This window comes from Puma concolor, chromosome B3 (assembly GCF_028749965.1).
Source record: "Puma concolor isolate L17-30 chromosome B3, mPumCon1.1.hap2, whole genome shotgun sequence".
In the NCBI taxonomy this organism is placed as follows: Eukaryota; Metazoa; Chordata; class Mammalia; order Carnivora; family Felidae; genus Puma; species Puma concolor.
In genome coordinates this window covers 97,207,925-97,224,858 of record NC_141672.1, presented here as the reverse complement: position 1 = coordinate 97,224,858, position 16,934 = coordinate 97,207,925, and the positions used below count along the sequence as shown (strand labels likewise).

Here is a 16,934-nt window from a genome sequence, read left to right as displayed (position 1 = left end):
TCCATTCATCAGTTGATGGACATTTAGGCTCTTTCCATAATTTGGCTATTGTTGAGAGTGCTGCTATGAACATTGGGGTACAAGTGCCCCTATGCATCAGTACTCCTGTGTCCCTTGGATAAATTCCTAGCAGTGCTATTGCTGGGTCATAGGGTAGGTCTATTTTTAATTTTCTGAGGAACCTCCACACTGCTTTCCAGAGCGGCTGCACCAATTTGCATTCCCACCAACAGTGCAAGAGGGTTCCCGTTTCTCCACATCCTCTCCAGCATCTATAGTCTCCTGATTTGTTCATTTTGGCCACTCTGACTGGCGTGAGGTGATACCTGAGTGTGGTTTTGATTTGTATTTCCCTGATAAGGAGCGACGCTGAACATCTTTTCATGTGCCTGTTGGCCATCCGGATGTCTTCTTTAGAGAAGTGTCTATTCATGTTTTCTGCCCATTTCTTCACTGGGTTATTTGCTTTTCGGGTGTGGAGTTTGGTGAGCTCTTTATAGATTTTGGATACTAGCCCTTTGTCCGATATGTCATTGGCAAATATCTTTTCCCATTCCGTTGGTTGCCTTTTAGTTTTGTTGGTTGTTTCCTTTGCTGTGCAGAAGCTTTTTATCTTCATAAGGTCCCAGTAATTCACTTTTGCTTTTAATTCCCTTGCCTTTGGGGATGTGTCGAGTAAGAGATTGCTACGGCTGAGGTCAGAGAGGTCTTTTCCTGCTTTCTCCTCTAAGGTTTTGTCACCATCCTTTCTTAATAAAAACCCTGGAGAAAGTTGGGATAGAAGGAACATACTTAATCATCATAAAAGCCACTTATGAAAAGCCCGCAGCTACTATCCTCCTCAATGAGGAAAAACTGAGAGCCTTCCCCCTGAGATCAGGAACATGATAGGGGTGTCCACTCTCACCGCTGTTGTTTAACATAGTGTTGGAAGTTCTAGCATCAGCAATCAGACAGCAAGAGGAAATCAAAGGCATCAAAGTTGGCAAAGATGAAGTCAAGCTTTCATTTTTTTGCAGATGACATGATATTATACATGGAAAACCCAATAGACTCCACAAAAAGTCTACTAGAACACATGAATTCAGCAAAGTCGCAGGATACAAAATCAATGTACAGAAATCAGTTGCATTCTTATACACTAATAATGAAGCAACCGAAAGACAAATAAAGAAACTGATCCAATTCACAATTGCACCAAGAAGCATAAAATACCTAGGAATAACTCTAACCAAAGATGTAAAAGATCTGTATTCTGAAAACTATAGAAAGCTTATGAAGGAAATTAAAGAAGATATAAAGAAATGGAAAAACATTCCGTGCTCATGGATTGGAAGAATAAATATTGTCAAAATGTCAATACTACCCAAAGCTATCTACGCATTCAATGCAATCCCAATCAAAATTGCACCAGCATTCTTCTCGAAGCTAGAACAAGCAATCCTAAAATTTGTATGGAACCACAAAAGACCCCAAATAGCCAAAGTAATATTGAAGAAGAAGACCAAAGCAGGAGGCATCACAATCCCAGACTTTAGCCTCTACTACAAAGCTGTCATCATCAAGACAGCATGGTATTGGCACAAAAACAGACACATAGACCAATGGAATAGAATAGAGACTCCAGAATTGGACCCACAAACGTATGGCCAACTAATCTTTGAGAAAGCAGGAAAGAATATCCAATGGAAAAAAGAGTCTCTTTAACAAATGGTGCTGGGAGAACTGGACAGCAACATGCAGAAGAATGAAACTAGACCACTTTCTTACACCATTCACAAAAATAAACTCAAAATGGATAAAGGACCTGAATGTGAGACAGGAAACCATCCAAACCCTAGAGGAGAAAGCAGGAAAAGACCTCTCTGACCTCAGCTGCAGCAATTTCTTACTTGACACATCTCCAAAGTCAAGGGAATTAAAAGCAAAAATGAACTATTGGGACTTCCTCAAGATAAAAAGCATCTGCACTGCAAAGGAAACAACAAAACTAAAAGGCAACCAACGGAATGGGAAAAGATATTTGCAAATGACATATCGGACAAAGGACTAGTATCCAAAATCTATAAAGAGCTCACCAAACTCCACACCCGAAAAACAAATAATCCAATGAAGAAATGGGCAGAAAACACGAATAGAACTTCTCTAAAGAAGACATCCGGATGGCCAACAGGCACATGAAAAGATGCTCAACGTCGCTCCTCATCAGGGAAATACAAGTCAAAACCATACTCAGATACTACCTTACGCCAGTCAGAGTGGCTAAAATGAACAAATCAGGAGACTATAGATGCTGGAGAGGATGTGGAGAAACGGGAACCCTCTTGCACTGTTGGTGGGAATGCAAACTGGTGCAACCGCTCTGGAAAGCAGTGTGGAAGTTCCTCAGAAAATTAAAAATAGACCTACCCTATGACCCAGCAATAGCACTGCTAGGAATTTACCCAAGGGATACAGGAGTACTGATGCATAGGAGCACTTGTACCCCAATGTTTATAGCAGCGCTCTCAACAATAGCCAAATTATGGAAAGAGCCTAAATGTCCATCAACTGATGAATGGATAAAGAAATTGTGGTTTACATACACAATGGAGTACTACGTGGCAATGAGAAAGAATGAAATATGGCCTTTTGTAGCAACATGGATGGAACTGGAGAGTGTTATGCTAAGTGAAATAAGTCATACAGAGAAAGACAGATACCATTTGTTTTCACTCTTATGTGGATCCTGAGAAACTTAACAGAAGACCATGGGGGAGGGGGAAAAAAGGGGGGTTCAAGAAGGAGGGAGCCAAACCATAAGGGATTCTTAAAAACTGAGAACAATCTGAGGGTTCATGGTTGGTGGGAGGGAGGGGTGGGTGGGGATGGGTATTGAGGAGGGCACCTGTTGGGATGAGCACCGGGTGTTGTATGGAAACCAATTTGACAATAAATTTAATATTAAAATAAATAAAGACTTAAGGAACATAATGAAAAACAAAAACAAAAACAAACAAAAAAGAAAAAAAGAACAGCAGAGGATACCTGTTTCCCAAAAACATGGTTTTAGTTTTCCCCAAAGATAATGATCTCTTAAGACAATGGCATATATCAAGCTGTTCTTTACTTCCAAAAACATCATTATCAGATAATTTTTGTTGAATGTAACTAATAGATACATACTCATATATGCACATAGCTAATCATAAAATTTAATAATCATAATCCTATATTAGGAAATTTGGGAAGGGACAACTTATTGCACTGAATTAAATATTAAAATTTTTTTGTGATTGAATTTTATGAGTTTTAGGTTAAAATGCTATAATTGAAAACTCTTCTTATTTCAAAGGCAGAAGAGGAGAGAAACTATCATATCTTCTATCAGCTTTGTGCTTCAGCAAATTTACCTGAATTTAAAATGCTGCGATTAGGTATGAATATGGGGTTAAATTTATTGTCCTGGTATTGTTTTCTATTAATTCCCAAGTTCATAAACTTATTTGGTAAAAGGGAGATTATCTCATACTGAAATATTTATGAATAAAATGATAACAAGTCTGTAATTGGCTTCACGATAACGTAGGGATGGAGAAGGGGTGAATGACTGTGTAAATGAAGCAAGATTGGCCATGTGTTGATACCTGTTTGAGTATTGAGTTGGAATCAAACTCCAGACTCTGTACACTTGTCTGTGCTACCAGTGCCTTTACTTTAGAGTGGACATAAAGGTAGAAGTCAAAGCTTTTTCATAGACTGCAAATCTTTTTTTTCCTTAATTACAGGAAATGCAAATAACTTTCATTACACAAAGCAAGGTGGCAGTCCTGTGATTGAAGGAGTTGATGATACCAAGGAGATGGCACATACCAGGCAGGCCTGCACTTTGCTAGGTAATGTAATTTTATTTTTGAGCTCTTGTGAGCAGTATCTCTCTGATTTAAACAACCTTTGCTTGGAATATTGGCTTTGCTTTGTATTAGGCTGTGAGTGTTGTTGGGAGATTTAACATTCCTTATAAAACACCTTTGGACATCAAATGGGCACAGAGTTTCTTTTTGGGGTGGTGGGAATTATTCTAAAATCAGATTGTAGTAGTGGTTGCACAAGTAATCACTGAATTGCATACTTCAAACCGTGAATTTTATGGTATGTAAATTATCCCTCAATAAAGCTGTTTAAAGAACAATTTGGGGGCATTAAAGTAAGTAGGACGAACTGTAATTCTTTAAATTTTCACAAAATCTGAAACCTAAAGTAAATGTTACGGTTTCCCGAACAAGCTCACATTTTGTAGGGTTTTTGTTTTTGATTTTCTGGGGTCTTTTGTGGCTGAGAAATGTGGTGAGCTGGTGTAGTGACAAAACTTTGTATTATATGTAGATTATTCTAACTTTTTAAAAATGAGATGTCACTGTCTTGTTTCTGAGATTTAAAAAATGAGGTCTACATGTGAGTAAATTAATCTTTAGAACTCTAATGTACAGCTTTAAGTCGTCATTATTTATTTTAAAGACCTCAGAATATTAATAACTAAATCATGTATTGGTATTTTGAGGAATACCATGAGGTGAACTAACTGATTTAAAAGCATTGTTAATCAGAGTATGGTACAGAACCATAGTGAAGCTTTCAAAAATTCAGAAACTCAAACCTTATCTCAGACCTACTGAATCAGAATCTGTATGTTAACAAGATCCATTGGTGATTCATATGCATATTTAAGTTTGAAAAATACCGCTTTACTTCTAGGGCTGAATATATTTGTAAATAGAAAATGGCAAATTAATAAAAGCCATAATGTAGGTGTTAATGAAAGCATCCATTATGAGATCAACTCTCAATTACCTCGTATATGATTATATACTTGGAAATAATTTTACTACTTTTACTTCCATATAATTATATCTAATGTTCAGGAAATTCTTACCTTATTGAAGAATGAAGCCAGATCAGATAAAAAAAACCAAGGGCTGTAACAGCTGTCTCATCCTGCCTCCTCCTTCAGTTCCTGCTCTAATGCTGCATTTAGATATTCTCTCATCAGGCTGGGAGACAGCACCAACCTGAACACTTCTAATCTTGGGATTTCTTTGACTTATACTTGGTCTGTAGTTAGAAGTAATTAAATAATATGAATCAAAACAGCCTTATTGGGCTGCAAATTGCATTTGGAGTAGAAAAGATAATAATGTTAATAAAATACTTAATTCCAGTGTATGATGGTGATAATTTGTTTAGCATTTACCACATGTCCCCTAGTGTGTTAAGTATACTACATGACTACTTGAATTTTCTCATTTAATGTTCACAGACACCCTTTGAGATACTCACTACTATTCCCATATCTCAAATGAGAAAACAGAAACATAGAAGGGTGATAGTACCTGCCCATGTGAGATGGCAGGTCAGGAGCAAAGCCAGGCCTTGAGCCCAGTCGTTGTTCCACAGCCTGTGCTCTCAACCATGCTGCTGAACTGTGATACGTGTTAATGTCAGTAAAGGTGAAAGTGTTGTTAATGATGACATGTTACTATCTGCACATCTGGCAATATTCAAGAGTTAAAAATAGGCTTAAAATTGTCTGTTGTAATGGTTTGTAATCACTTGTTCATTTACTCTGCTGTTTCAGGAATTAGTGAGTCTTATCAGATGGGAATTTTCCGAATACTTGCTGGCATCCTTCACTTAGGCAATGTTGCATTTACATCTCGGGATTCAGACAGCTGCACAATACCTGTAAGTTCAGAATATGCTTAGTGTGGTAGCGGTTTATTTGTGTTTCAGTTTTGTTGATTCTTTATGGAAGCAGTATATTTGAAGTATCTCTATTAATATTATCAGAGAGATAATTGTTAGAAGGATAAATTACTCCAAGTAGAATCTGGAACTGAAAATAAAGAAATATGGTTGCTAATCCCTGGTGCACAGTGATTGTGTGTGTTAGGGATAGGAGAAGAGAGAACTTGGATACATTTCTGGTCCATATGAACAGAGGTGGGAAGTATTAGATGTGAAAGTTGGATTGGGGCCATCTAGAGAGAAGGGTTTATTTGGCCTATGGCACAAGTACCAATAATTGAAAATTTTGTGTCTTCAGCTGTGGAATTGTAATACAGTTTAAAAGTTATTGAGGAAACTATTAGTAGTAGTTACTCCTGGGAAAATGAACTAGATGGCTGGGGGATAGGGTGTCTTCACGAGGATTTGCATATTCTTCCCCACATAGTGATAACTGCATCTGAGAATTAAAACCCAATTCCATATGTGAAAACAATTGTTTAAATTGTAACAAAATCTGACAGTCTGATTATCCTCATTGGGCATTTATGATTTGCTGATCACCACCATCAAATCTCTCTCTCTCTCTCTCTCTCACACACACACACACACACACTATATTTTTAGGTGTTTTTTAATTTTATTAAAATGGAGGGAGTTTTGATATAATTAATTGTTATTTCATCCTGCGTTCTCAAGATTGTGATAGGAAACAATGTTAAGATTTATGTTTCACTGTTTAGATACCCAAGTTGATATTAGCAAAACTATGTGTAAATTAATTCATGTGATTTAGACTTTAGTTTTGAAATATATGTTTCAGTGTCTCTGCCTGGATCCGATCCCAGCTTTACTGTTTACTCACAGTAGGTTTTTTGGTGAGTTACTTAGCTTCTCTGAGCCGTCGTTGCCTCATCTGTAAAATGAGACATTCTTTTCCAGCGATTTTTGACTAGGTACTCTGATTGATCTTCATACTGGATAAATTATGTGCATATTTTTTAAAGATTTCATTTTTAAGTGGTCTCTACATCCAGTGTGGGGCTTGAACTCACAACCCCTAGCCAGATCAGGGATTTCATGCTCCATTGACTAACCCAGCCAGGATAAATTGTATATTTTTTAAAAATTTAGTAAATATGTAAAAACTACTCAGATGTCAGAAATTAAGTGAAAATAGGAACTATGAGAAAGGAGAACCCTGAAGTTAGGACTCGCCATAAGGTAGTTGCTGAACCCAGGGACCTTGAGCTTTTGTTTTCGTAGCCAAGTTGAGTTCAGAAGACAAAACACAAAGACTAGGACTCATATAAACAGGGGAACTCCTGACTAAAGCTGAGATCCTAAATGAGAAACTAGTAATAAGCTTGCCCACCACCTATTCCAAGAGTACAAAGAAAAGGTAACTGGTTTGAGCAAGCCTTGGTGCTAAGTGAAGGAGGAGAAATAGTTCCCTAAAGATTTGCAACAATGAACTGACCCTCACACTTCCTTCCAGACTGATTTTGTAATTCCTAGATGGTTCCAGAAAGCTAAACACAGAAAACTTAGCTTAAATTGGTCCTGGACTGATGGTGCCTTAGATGGCTGACAGAAGCACATGCAAGTCTACTTTGGATGATCCACCTTCAAACCAGGCCTCAGTGGAGTCCTCTGAGAAAAGTTACAAGAAATATTGGCTCACAGTCAAAAATCACAAATTCCACAAGGAAACAAAATAGAAGGAGCTAGGTGAAACAACAGATAAGAGTCAGACCTATTTGGAATGCTGAAAGTAATTAATAGCAAATTTGACACAACCGAGGAGAGAACTGATGAGCTAGAAGAGACATGTAAAGAAATTTTCCAGAATGCATGACAGGACTCAGAGATGGAGCACTTAAAACAGGAGAGATGAAGGATAGAGTATTAACATCTAATTTTAATCTAATGAGAGTTCCTAGAGGAAAAAAAAAGAATGAGGCAGATATAATACTTGAAGAGATAATTACTAATAAGTTTCAGAAATTGTGAAAATGACACTAAACCTCAGATTTGGAAAGTCTAAAAAAATCCCAATTAGAAGAAATTAAAAAAAAGTCACCCCTAGGGTCTCCATAATGACACCAAAGGTAGAGAGAAAAATTTTTTCTTTTTAAATTTTTCAGTGTTTATTTCTTTTTGAGAGAGAGAGAGAGAGAGAGAGAGAGAGAGATCACACAAGTGGAGGAGGGGCAGAGAGAGAGAGGGAGTAAGAATCCGAAGCGGACTCCAGGGTCAGAGCTGTCAGCACAGAGCCCCATGTGGGGCTCGAACCCATGAACTGTGAGATCATGACCTGAGCCAAAGTCGGACCCTTAACCGACTGAGCCACCCAGGTGCCCCAAGAAAAATCTTAAAATAGGAAGAGATAAGACATACTACTTTTGAAGAAATAGCAGTTAAACCCATAGCTCACTTCTTAACTAGAGCAATAAGAGCCGAAACAGTGTTACTGTCTTCAGTGTTCTAGAGTAACTATTAACTTAATTTGTGTATCCAGTAAAAATATCTTTCCAGGATGATGGAAAGAAAGAAGTATTTTCAGACAAATAGAAATTGGGAGATTTTGTCACCAACAGCGTATTCACTAAAGGAAATATTGAAGGATGTGGTTTAAGCAGAAGGAAAGTGATCCCAAGTAGAAGATCTAAAGTCAGAGAATAAATAATGGATCAATAAACTAGAAAAGCATGTGCAAATGTAGGTAAAATTTCATTAATTAAACAGTAATAATAATGAATAGTGTATTGGGCTGGAAAAGACAGAACTCCCCACAAAATACTTAATAGTTACAAAGGGAATGATAGCTCTCTTTACAGTGGAGAAACTTGGCAGACATTTCCTTAATCTCCTGACCACAGTTGACAAGACCAGTAATGAGACCAAACAATATCATTTAACTTATTTTTTTTAATTCTTTTTGTTGTTGTTGTCATTTGCTTTTAAAAATCCTCTAAAGGTATTTCTTTATTTCTCTGGTGTGTAGTTTATAGTGAACATGTTTTTAAGTTTTTTATCTTAATTCCAGTATAGTTAACATACAGTTTTATATTAGTTTCAGGTATACAATATAGTGATTCAACACCTCCATATGACACCTAGTGCTCATCACAAGTGCACTCCTTAACTCCCATCACTTATTTCACCCATCCCCCCATCCACCTCCCCTCTGATAATCAGTTTGTTCTGGCTTGTTTCTGTCTCTCTTTTTTTCCTTTATTTGTTGTTTCTTAAATTCCACATAGGAGTAAAATCATGTGGTATTTGTCTTTTTCTGACTGACTTATTTTGCTTAGTGTTATACTCGGTAGCTCCATCCATGTTGTTGCAAATTGCAAGATTTCATTCTTTTTCATGGCTGAATAATATTGTGTGTGTGTGTGTGGGGGGGGCACATGTTCCTTATCCGTTCATTAGTTGATGGACACTTGGGCTGTTTGCATAGTTTTGGTATTGTAAATAATACTGCAGTAAACATAGAGGTGCATGTATCCCTTCAAATTAGTGTTTTTGTATTTTTTTTGGTAAATAGTAGTGCAATTGCTTGATCATAGGGTAGTTCTATTTTTAACTATTGAGGAACCTCAATACTGTCTTCCACAGTGGCTGCACCAGTTTTCATTCCTACCAGCAATGCATAAGGGTTCATTTTTCTCCACATCCTTGCCAACACTTGTTGTTTCTTCTATTTTTGATTTATAGCCATTCTGACAGGTATGAGGTGATATCTCATTATAGTTTTGATTTGCATTTCCCTACTGATGAGTGATAATGAGCATCTTTTCATGTGCCTATTGGCCATCTGGATGTCTTCTTTGGAAAAATGTCTGTTCAGTATCATATAACTTCTGATATGGTGCACTGAGAGGGTAGCATCACTTCTCTGGTATTCCTGCCAAGAAGGCATGACCCAAATCTAATCATGAGGCAGCATCATACAGACCCACATTGAGGGATATACTATTCAAAAATGTCAAGGTCACAAATGAAAGACAGAAAGAAGAACAAAGTCCTGTTCAGATTAAAGGAGGCTAATGAAACGTGGCAACCAAATTCAGTGTATGAACTTAGACTGGATCTTAGACTGTAAAAATATCTCCCCCACCCCTGCATAGAGATTGATTAGATCAATCAGGGAGAAATGAATTAGATCTATAGGTTAGATAATAGGGCTCCATCATTGCTAATTTTCAATTTTTTTTCATGATACCATAGTTACATAAGATAATATCTTTGGTTTTTAGGAAATGCATACTGAAATATTTAGTACTAAAATAGCATCATGGTTGCAACTTGCTCTCAAAGGTTCTGAAAAATTAATGTGTATGTACATGTATATAAGAGAGGATGATACAAATGTGGTAAAATATTACTGTTTAGGGAATCTGGGTGAAGGTAATTCTTCGTACCACTGGTAACTTTTCTGTTAGTCTAAAATTAGTTCAGAACAGGGGGATGGGCACTTGTTGGGATGAGCACTGGGTGTTGTATGGAAACCAATTTGACAATAAATTATATTAGAAAAATAAAAAATAAAACCAGGAATCCAGGAATAAAATAAATAAATTAAAATAAATAAAACCAGTTCAGAACAAAAAGTTAAAAAAATAAAATGAATCACCAGCCCCTACTCCCCTCAAAAACCTACAACTGAAGTGCTAGATAACAATAACTGGTTTAAGAATTCAGCTATATACTTTTGAAATAAGCATTCCTAAAACATAAAGGTACAGAAAGTTTGAAAATTAAAAGTTTAGAAAAGACACGCCATAATAACTAGGGAAAAATGACAGAGCCTGTATCAATATTGGACAAAATAGACTTTGTCAAAAAGCACTAGAGATAGAGTACTATGTAATGATAGAGATTTTATTCAACAGGAAGATGTAATGGTTCCAAACTTACATGTACTTAAAGGCACAGCCTTAAAATATGTAAAGCAAAAATCAACAGAAACCACAAGAAGAAATAGACATATCTATCATAGTGATAGATTTTTGACTTCTCTCAATTATTAGAGAAGACAAAGAGAAGAGACAGATGTAGAAGGCCAAAAATTAGTAAAACAGAAAATTTGAACAAAGCAGTTTATAGCCTTGATCTAATATTATGGTATAGAATATGTTCAGATAGTACTGATCCAATTCTAAATGTTGTCAAATCATTCATATTTATATGAATTAAATTAGCTGCTTAGTTAAGGGAGTTGTAGCATGCTGTTGGTATTGGTGCTAATTTGTATATGAATTGATGGCTTGGGAGGAGGGAGATGTAAGATGGAAAGGACTGCTTCAGTGGGAAGGGTCAGGAGGTGAGGGTGTCAGGACACCCAGGTTCTTTTTTTTTTTTTTTTTCAATATACGAAGTTTATTGTCAAATTGGTTTCCATACGGCACCCAGTGCTCATCCCAAAAGGTGCCCTCCTCAATACCCATCACCCACACACCCCTCCCTCCCACCCCCCATCAACCCTCAGTTTGTTCTCACTTTTTAAGAGTCTCTTATGCTTTGGCTCTCTTCCACTCTAACCTCTTTTTTTTTTTTTTTTTCCTTCCACTCCCCCATGGGTTTCTGTTAAGTTTCTCAGGATCCACATAAGAGTGAAACCATATGGTCTCTGTCTTTCTCTGTTTGGCTTATTTCACTTAGCATAACAGTCTCCAGTTCCATCCATGTTGCTACAAAGGGCCATATTTCATTCTTTCTCATTGCCACGTAGTACTCCATTGTGTATGTAAACCACAATTTCTTTATCCATTCATCAGTTGATGGACATTTAGGCTCTTTCCATAATTTGGCTATTGTTGAGAGTGCTGCTATAAACATTGGGGTACAAGTGCCCCTATGCATCAGTACTCCTGTATCCCTTGGGTAAATTCCTAGCAGTGCTATTGCTGGGTCATAGGGTAGGTCTATTTTTAATTTTTTGAGGAATCTCCACACTGTTTTCCAGAGAGGCTGCACCAGTTTGCATTCCCACCAACAGTGCAAGAGGGTTCAGGACACCCAGGTTCTAATAACAACCCTGTTATAAATTGGCCACGCAATGTTTGACAAGCTGTCCTCTTGGATTTCAGTTAAAAGATAGCAAAGTTCATCCTGCCTATTCTCCGAGAATGTCATCGGATTCAGTTGAAACATTCTAGTGAAGATGTTAAAAAATATAATGCACTCATAAGGATTAAATTAAACAAGTATTTATTGAATGTCTACTCAATGCAAGGCCTACAGAAGACATTGTAGGGGATAGGGACATTTAAGTCATTAAAGAGATTCCAGTCTGAGAAGTCATGCAAGTTACCTGTTTCAAACCCTTCAATAGTTTCCCTTTGCTCTCAGGATAAAGACCAGCCATGGTGTAGCCTTTGCCTGTCTCTCTGGTTTCAACTCAGACATTTTCTCCCTCATTCAGCTTCATTCTCTCATACTGCTAGTTTCTCTCCGACCACAGGATTTGTATACCAGCTGTTCCCTCAGCTTGAAGACCCTTTCTTCACCCTTTCACTGAGTCACTGCCTTCCTTCCCATCCTTCAGATCTCAACTCTGTTTCTCAAGGCAACAGGCCCCTGCCTCTTGAATAGGGCATGCTTTTTTTTACATGGAATCATAGTATAGTGCCCTTGTTCTTTGCAGTGATTTTATGTTTTAGGGAGCAATCATTTGATTAATATCCATATCCCTTAGTGACTGACAATAGGGGCCATGTCTGGTTTTATTTACTGGCATATCGTCGGCACTCAGTAAATATTTGTTGACAGGCTGACAGATCTTCTGATCAACTGACTGAATGAAGGTGCCTAAAGACAGTTACAAACAAATGCTGTGAAGAGACAAAGGAAGAGATAGTTTGTGAAATGAGTCCTAAAATAGACTGTAAAATGCTGCCTAGATGCTGGTTTGATTGATGATTGTGATTATCACTGATCAGCTTCAAGTGATCTGGACATTCATTATAACAAAGAAGTTACTGGGTTTTTTTTTTTGTTTTTGTGGTTCTTTTTTGTTTGTTTTTTGTTTTGTTTTACCTCATTTTAGTGTTTTCTAGTAAATTCTATTGGAAATAACCCACTCTCTTTTGTCAGCCCAAGCATGAACCTCTCAGCATCTTCTGTGACCTTATGGGTGTGGACTATGAAGAGATGTGTCACTGGCTCTGCCATCGGAAACTGGCTACCACCACGGAGACATACATCAAACCCATATCCAAGCTGCAGGCCACAAATGCCCGTGATGCTTTGGCCAAGCACATTTATGCCAAGCTCTTTAACTGGATTGTAGATCATGTCAATCAAGCCCTCCATTCTGCTGTCAAACAGCACTCTTTTATTGGAGTGCTGGACATATATGGGTAAGTATATTTGGCTTAGCGGTCTGCCACAGACATTTCTTTCTAGAGATTACCTAGTAACTCTAAGTGGCTATTAGATTCTGTCTCCTACTGGTAAGGAGAAAAGAACATTAGAAGAGCATTTCTAAAAATCTTATTTCATTTGGTAATTTGCCTTCCTTCTCTGGGTACCATCTTTTAACTGTTAAAACTTTTCCTGTATACTTGTGCTTTTTGATGCCTAATATTTTTATTATCTTGTGTAGTTTTGCAAAAGAACCTATGAGATCTCTATTCCCATTTCCCCTTTCTTATGTGAGTGTGAATCTGTAAAGTGACAGGAGCAATTGTTTTGTCATAATTCTGATTGTTCCCCCACTTGGGGATGAATTAGCCCTCAAAAACTCAAACTGTTGAACACCTCTGCATGCTGGACCCTTTAAAAAAAATCTCTCTGCTACATGGCTGATGCTTGTCTGCTGGGTACAGAGTCCATATTACTGACTTATAGATCTTTATCTTCACTGATGTGGAAAGAAAGTTTTAAATGTTAGAAAATTTCCCATTTCTTTCTTGCTAATGTGTATATTTTAAATAGTTTAAAAAACTATTTGTTTCTTTTTCTCTCTTCACATAATATTTTTGGTTTTACAGATTTGAAACATTTGAAATAAATAGTTTTGAACAGTTTTGCATAAATTATGCAAATGAAAAACTACAGCAACAATTCAATATGGTAAGAATTTTCTTTTTTAACTAATATTCTACTATAAATTATTCTTTTGAATTTTACTCTGTCTTTAAAGTCTGGTTTCTGAAGTGAAGTTGTAAATTACAATTATTATCTGGGGTTTAGAACAGCTGAGGTGATGAGGAACTTATGATTAATAAGTAAGTGCAACACCAGAAATATGTTTATGGCCCAGATAGGATTCAAGGTGATCTTTATATTATAGTCTGAGTATAGTGAAAATTTGGTCAAAATAAATTGAGTGAGGTATGCAGGAAGTATGTTAGGTAGTAACATAGGCAGTATGAAGTTCTGAGCCCAGGATATCCTTCAGTGTGTTGTTCCTATGGAGTTAGGACTATCTTAACTCTTACTTGCTGTGTCAGCAAAATGCCAGAATAAAAAATCAGAATACATTCTCTTTTGTACATATTTTTTTACATATGCTGTTTTACATATTCTCTTCAGCAGTCTGAGCCATTCACCAGGACAATGGCAATGGGAATATTTTGAGAGAGGCTCTTGTGGAGTAGTAATGTCAAATATCTTCAAGCATTATCATGGTATTGGGGGATTTCAAGGTATTTAAAAATGAGGGACGGTAGATTATAATAGTGAAGAGCAAAAAGTAGACCCCCAAAAGTAAACTGCTTGCATTGGAATCCCCTTCTCTGTTGATTACTCAAGGGACCTTGGGCAGGTTAATTGACCTTCCTGGGCCTTAGTCTTCTCATATATATAATGGGGATGATGATCATACTTACTATCATGGTTGTATAGATTAAATGAGTTAGAATATGTAAAGTGCTAAGCAGATGCAAGGCACAGTTCTAAGAGCAAGATTAGGGATGGTTATTAGTACTGATGAAAGAGGATATTAAAAATGGGCCACCTATAGACATTGAAGATGGGAAAGAAGAGAGCTGAATGACAGGAAAAGAGCCTTTGGTATCCTTATCTTATAAAGAGAGAGGTCAAGTGGTATGGTCTATAGTTGATGAGGACAAAAAATAGAAGTTTAAAGGTATTATTTTAAATTACAAAATTAATAAAAATCAAAAGAAGATCTAAAGGTAGTAATATTTGGAGGACAGGAGAGGAGCAGTGGAGAGGTGATACATATGAATTTAGCCTCATCTGTCTCATCAAGAGATCAGTAGATGATTTTTCCAATGAATAAATAAAAAAATAGCAGATAAACATATTCTTTAGAGGTTAAGTACCAGAAGAAACAGCTAAGGTGTTGTAGAGTCAGTCGATTCTTGTGCCAGATGCACCAAAGAATTAGAGACCTGAGACCAGAATGGGGAGGTAGAGTTTATTGAGTAGATAACTACAGTACACTTTGAAGAGAGAAAGTGGGCCACTGCCAGAGCAACAGTAGCAATGGCCCTGACAAGCTCCAGCTGCATCCTTTTAAGTCTGCCTGTGTACATGTAAATTTGACTTTGACGTTTTTGATGGACAACCGGTGGTTTATATAACATTCTGGCATCTGCGCATGTGTCTACCCATGATGCCTTCTAATTTTTTCTGTATTATATATTTATTAGTTTCCAATGGGCTTTGTTGTGACTTTGTGTAACCTAAGGGCAAGTTGCATCTTTTGTGTGCATGCTCCGTTCTTGAAAGTCCCCTTGTGGCTTTTGAGCCCGCTCTGTGGCTAGGACTTTCCTGTTCTGTTACCCCTTAGAGGTGGCTCTGAAGGTAGCTCTTAACCCTCTGACGTGGCTCTGAGCCTGTGGCTAGCATCTGCTATATTTCTTCTCACTCATGCCTGCGTAACTGCTTAACGAAAGGAATTAAAAATGGTTTTCACCAGAGAGTGAGACTGAGTTGGGGAGGGATGGGACAAGGGATTGTTGCTTGTTATCACCAAACCTTTAGAATGTTTGATTTTTTAAAAAAATAGTGCATATGCTCTGATAAAAATTTGGACCATCTTTATTTAGCAAATTAAGCTACTTGGCACAAGGAAATAATGCAGAAGTGATCTTCAAACCTTAGGCTATGACTATTTCCATAAGAATATAATTGGTGTGTTTTTCATCTCTGCATAAGGATCATTAATAAAAACCTACCAGAGACTAATTATTCTGAGTTTCTTCATACTTTGTTTTGTTTTGTTTTGTTTTTTTAGTTTCTTAATACTTTAATCAGAGCCACAGCCTCTGCTCTTTCCTAGTATGTTTTGGCACAACGTGACTAGAAATACAAAGAACCAACACCGGCCTTCATTAGGGACTGGCTAGTTTGTCTATTTCTCAAGGATGCCCTGTCTCTCTCTGCATGTGTGTTTCTGATTCTCTTGTTTCTCTTTCTCTTTCCCTCTGTCTCTATTGATCTGTTTCTCCTTCTTCTCTCTCTGTTTCTCTCCCTCCCTCCCTCTCTCTCTCTCTCTCTCTCTGTCTCTCTCTCTCATACACACACACACACACCCCATGCTGCATCTTAGCTTCTCTCTGCACAGCTGCTCCACTCCCTCTTACTATCAGATGGCATATTCTTCCCTTCTGTTCTGTATATATTTCCTCCCCACTTACTTCAAGCTTCCTGTGAATCTACCAGTGGTTGTATTGCTCCTCTCATCCTCTTAACTCGCTTAGTTCCTGTTCATCTTGACTTCTTTCAGCCTCAGCTTACACTGTTAATTGCCTGCTTCCCAGTTCTTAACAGCTGAGGAAGAGATTCTGATTAACTTTGTTCATTTCTTCTTCAGAGATCTCTAGCAATTAACCAGCTGTGACTAGGAACTTGGGGTCTCACAGTGAAGAACTTGTCTGCTTCGGGCCACTCCCTTGGCAGGGATTATGGGTGGGGCACTGGGTGTGAGAAAGACGGTGTTTGGCATGTTTAGTGCTTGGAGGCATTACTTTTTGACCAAGGATCTCTCGCCATGTTGAACCTCATGCCAACATTATCTTTTTGACAACTAAGTATCTAAAATTTTTGAGGCCTCATGGACTTTTCCAAATTAGGCAGAGAGATATGGAAGAGAAACAAGCTCCATTTAAAATCTGGAGCACTGTTTCTGTTGTCATTGTGGAGACTGCATATACATTATTGAATTAAAAAAAGACATGGCTCATTGT

General features: G+C 37.4%; 1 protein-coding gene across 5 annotated transcripts in view; it reads left to right on the top strand.

Moving 5' to 3' along the window:
* The window catches only part of MYO5A (myosin VA), a 197,262-nt gene that overhangs the window by 99,031 nt on the left and 81,297 nt on the right, over positions 1-16,934 (top strand). For all 5 annotated transcript variants that reach the window (XM_086710706.1, XM_086710709.1, XM_086710708.1 and 2 more), the window contains exons 7-11: positions 3,335-3,416; positions 3,768-3,875; positions 5,615-5,721; positions 12,868-13,133; positions 13,767-13,848. In XM_086710706.1, the coding sequence (XP_086566832.1) occupies positions 3,335-3,416; positions 3,768-3,875; positions 5,615-5,721; positions 12,868-13,133; positions 13,767-13,848 (645 nt within the window). The remainder of the gene's footprint in view (positions 1-3,334; positions 3,417-3,767; positions 3,876-5,614; positions 5,722-12,867; positions 13,134-13,766; positions 13,849-16,934) is intronic.